Raw genomic sequence first — 3,448 nt, 5'->3', positions numbered from 1 at the left:
TTCATTACACCAAATACACAACATAATGTTCTTTTTAGCAACATCATATGACCCCTTTAATATTTGCATCGTTAATAATCTATCTCATCCACCCGCAATTAATCAATGTATTTTTTTTATTTCCCAACCTAATAAAATAATAATACATTTTATTTATATTACAATATTTAATAATCAGTTTATTGTTGGTACAAGATGGTCTACCAGCTCTAAATAGCTTGATCAAGGTCCAGCAGCTGGTTGTTTAACCCATCTACACCAGTTTGGTCCAGCTACAAGCTAGTTTTAGCTGTGTTTTCATTGTTTTCATTGGCTGAAACTTGCGTTTATGTGTGTGTGTGTGTGTGTGTGTGTGTAGGTCCTATCTGACTCCAGTGCGTGACGAGGAAGCAGAAGCTCAGAGAAAAGCCCGATCCAGACATGCTCGTCAGTCCAGACGCTCCACGCAGGTCAGTCTGGCCTCTTCAGTCCAGTGTCGTTATTGTCGTTAACTACATTTAAAATTAAAACTATTTAAAATCATTTTCTTTAATTTAATAAAGCTGAAATATATCATATTTAATAAAATAACTTAAATTTATTTTTTTTTATATGAAAACTGAAATAGAAATATTGAAAAAAAATAGAAATATTTAAAAAATGGCAAACACATAATTATGAAAAAAAAATTTGTTGTATTTTATATCATTTCTTTTTGAAAATGTTTAAAAATTAATTATATAATAGTATATAAATAATGAAGTAACACCCATTTTGAGTGGAAAATTGAGCAGGATTGATCTGTTTGACAAGTAAATCAATCAGCCACAACTCGGTTTGCTTTTATGTAACATTTATTGACGGGTAGATCTGAAATCAGTGCTATCACAATGATATCACAGCTATTGGTGCTTTCTTCAGAATTGCTGGGAAAAACAGGGTGATTTTTATGTGGAATATGCATTAAACAGTGGGCGGTCCGTCTAAGGCTGTATGACCTTTAACCCTGAACTCTGACTTTAACTCGGCGCAAACATGTGTGTAGAGTGGTTTTGCATTTGTGCGCAGCTGGAGTCCAGACATCTCCGTGTGACCGCTGTGTTTGCTCTTCAGGGTGTTACTCTCACAGACCTGCAGGAAGCGGAGAAGACAATGAAGACGGAAAACAAGGGGAAGGAGAAGAAGAAAGAAGAGGAGGAGAAAGAAGGGAAGCAAAAGAAGGGAGAGGAAGGGGTGAGAAAGGTTGAGTTTAATCCAAATATCTGCATTTGTTCTGCAAACCAGTCAGAAATATTAAAGGTCAAGTGTGTCTTTTTTTTTTTTTTTGTACTTTCTAAAACTGAACAATGACTGAAGTAATGCCTGAAAAATAGCAGAGGAAGAGAATGCTAGGAAACAATGATTAGCAGTGTTCGCAAAGTCAATAATCACTATTTTAATCAAACTATGCTACACCATAAGCACAAATAACACATTTCACCTGTGTGTTTGTATGTAAATATATGCATATATATATATATTGTGTAAAAAAAAAAAATATATATATATATATATTATATATATCATATATATATTAATAATTAATGTTTACTTACATGCACAATTAAAAAAATCATAACAAATTATAAATATATATATGTATATTTACATGTATGTAAATATATATATACACGTACATATAAAATAAATATATATATATATATATATATACTGTATATATAATAATGAATACAAAATAAATGATATATAGTTTATTAATAATTAATGTTTTCTTATATGCAAAATAAATAATTATATATATTTATTTGTATATTTATATAAACATTTATACATACACGAAATATAACTATAATTATTATTTACATATGTAAAGTAAATAATATATTTATTTATTTTTGCGCAGGAACTGAGCTGGCGGTCTCGTATCGCTAACCTGCAGAAGTCAGATTTGCTGGGACTCACGCACCCTCCTGGTGCTCCACGTCCTGACAGACAGGGTGACCTTTCACCTTTGACCCTTATCACTGGAAGTCATGATACTGCACTGATGTGTTTAGTCGTGTCATTGTCTGTAATACTGTTTCTGCGTTGTGTGTCAGATGCAGACAGCGAGGAGCGAGCGAGGGAGCGCAGGAGAGCCAGAGCTCGGAGGAGAGGGAAAACAGGAGAGGTGAGGAAGACCAGGACATGTGATTGAAGCAGGAGTGCAGAAATACAGCCTGGATTTAAACCTTTACTGTGTTTTCAGAGCGATGACAACGACCCCAGTGGAGAGGAGAGTAGCGGTGGGCGGGACCCACAGGTCTGACCAATCAGCATGCACTTTTGAATTGATTGACAGTGATAGGACTTAATGACGGGAAAAAAGTAAAGAAATGTATTTAATTCATATAATATTACTACATTTTAAATATTTATTTTAAATGTAAATGTATAGTAATATGTTTACATTAAATATTATTTAATGCAATTATAAGTTAAATTATTAAATTATTTTAATTATAAAATTTAATATTATATACATATATATATATATATATATATGTGTGTGTGTGTGTGTGATAATTATGTATAATTTAGACTAGTTAGTATCCCTTATGTATTAATATATTCATATTATATTATATTTCAAATATATATTATAATGCAATTTATTTTAAAGACGTATACTACTAATGTGTAAATGTATATTAAGTAATGTATTTAATTATTTGCATATAAGTTTAGTCTGATTAGTGTCATTTGTTAAGTTTTTGCATGTGTTTAATGGTTTCTTGCTGACGTGAAATATTTTGTGTTTTCCTCATGCAGACAGACAGACACACGAGCAGCAGGTACGAGTCTGACCTTTGACCTTTCACGTTTGGTGATCTCAGCGTCTGTGTCCTCATTCTCTCTCTCGGTCTTTCCTTCCTCTCAGGTCTGATTCGGTCTTGAATGATTGTATTCTCACGAGAGGATCAGAGTCCAGGGACTTTAAGAAGGTCAGCAGGGGTGTGTGGCTCGGCTGCTTGTGTCAGCAGGAGGTTTGTGTGTGTTTAATGTCTGTATCCGTGTGTGTGTGTGTGTGTGTGTGTGTGTGTGTGTGTGTTTCAGTTGTTTGAGGAGATGTCCAGAGAGAACCGCCGTCTGCAGTCACAGTTATCAGACACACAGAGAACCATTTCACTGACCCGCGTGGAGCTGGAAAAGGCCACACAGGTGCACACACACTCACTCACTCACGCACTCGCACACTCACTCGCACACTCACCCGCACACGCACTCACACGCACGCACACTCACACGCACACACATGCACACACACTCACTCACACACACGCACACACACACACAGACACACACACTCACGATCACTCGCACTCACGCTCACACTCACTCACACACGCACGCACACTCACAGGTTTGTTTTTGTGAAAAGTGGGGACATCCCATAGGCGTAATGGTTTTTATACTGTACAAACTGTAT

At 35.2% G+C, this 3,448-nt stretch overlaps 1 protein-coding gene across 1 annotated transcript in view; it reads left to right on the top strand.

The window, feature by feature from the left end:
* Positions 1-3,448, top strand: part of LOC107655150 (protein phosphatase 1 regulatory subunit 12A-like) — a 33,495-nt gene that overhangs the window by 25,675 nt on the left and 4,372 nt on the right. Inside the window, exons 14-21 of the mRNA XM_016442571.1 lie at positions 359-449; positions 1,093-1,212; positions 1,883-1,976; positions 2,079-2,149; positions 2,228-2,281; positions 2,791-2,813; positions 2,900-2,963; positions 3,076-3,180. Of these exons, the coding sequence (XP_016298057.1) occupies positions 359-449; positions 1,093-1,212; positions 1,883-1,976; positions 2,079-2,149; positions 2,228-2,281; positions 2,791-2,813; positions 2,900-2,963; positions 3,076-3,180 (622 nt within the window). The remainder of the gene's footprint in view (positions 1-358; positions 450-1,092; positions 1,213-1,882; positions 1,977-2,078; positions 2,150-2,227; positions 2,282-2,790; positions 2,814-2,899; positions 2,964-3,075; positions 3,181-3,448) is intronic.

Source organism: Sinocyclocheilus anshuiensis, unplaced genomic scaffold (assembly GCF_001515605.1).
Source record: "Sinocyclocheilus anshuiensis isolate Anshui unplaced genomic scaffold, SAMN03320099.WGS_v1.1 scaffold779, whole genome shotgun sequence".
NCBI classification, from domain to species: Eukaryota; Metazoa; Chordata; class Actinopteri; order Cypriniformes; family Cyprinidae; genus Sinocyclocheilus; species Sinocyclocheilus anshuiensis.
This window is presented reverse-complemented; position numbering and strand designations above follow the sequence as displayed.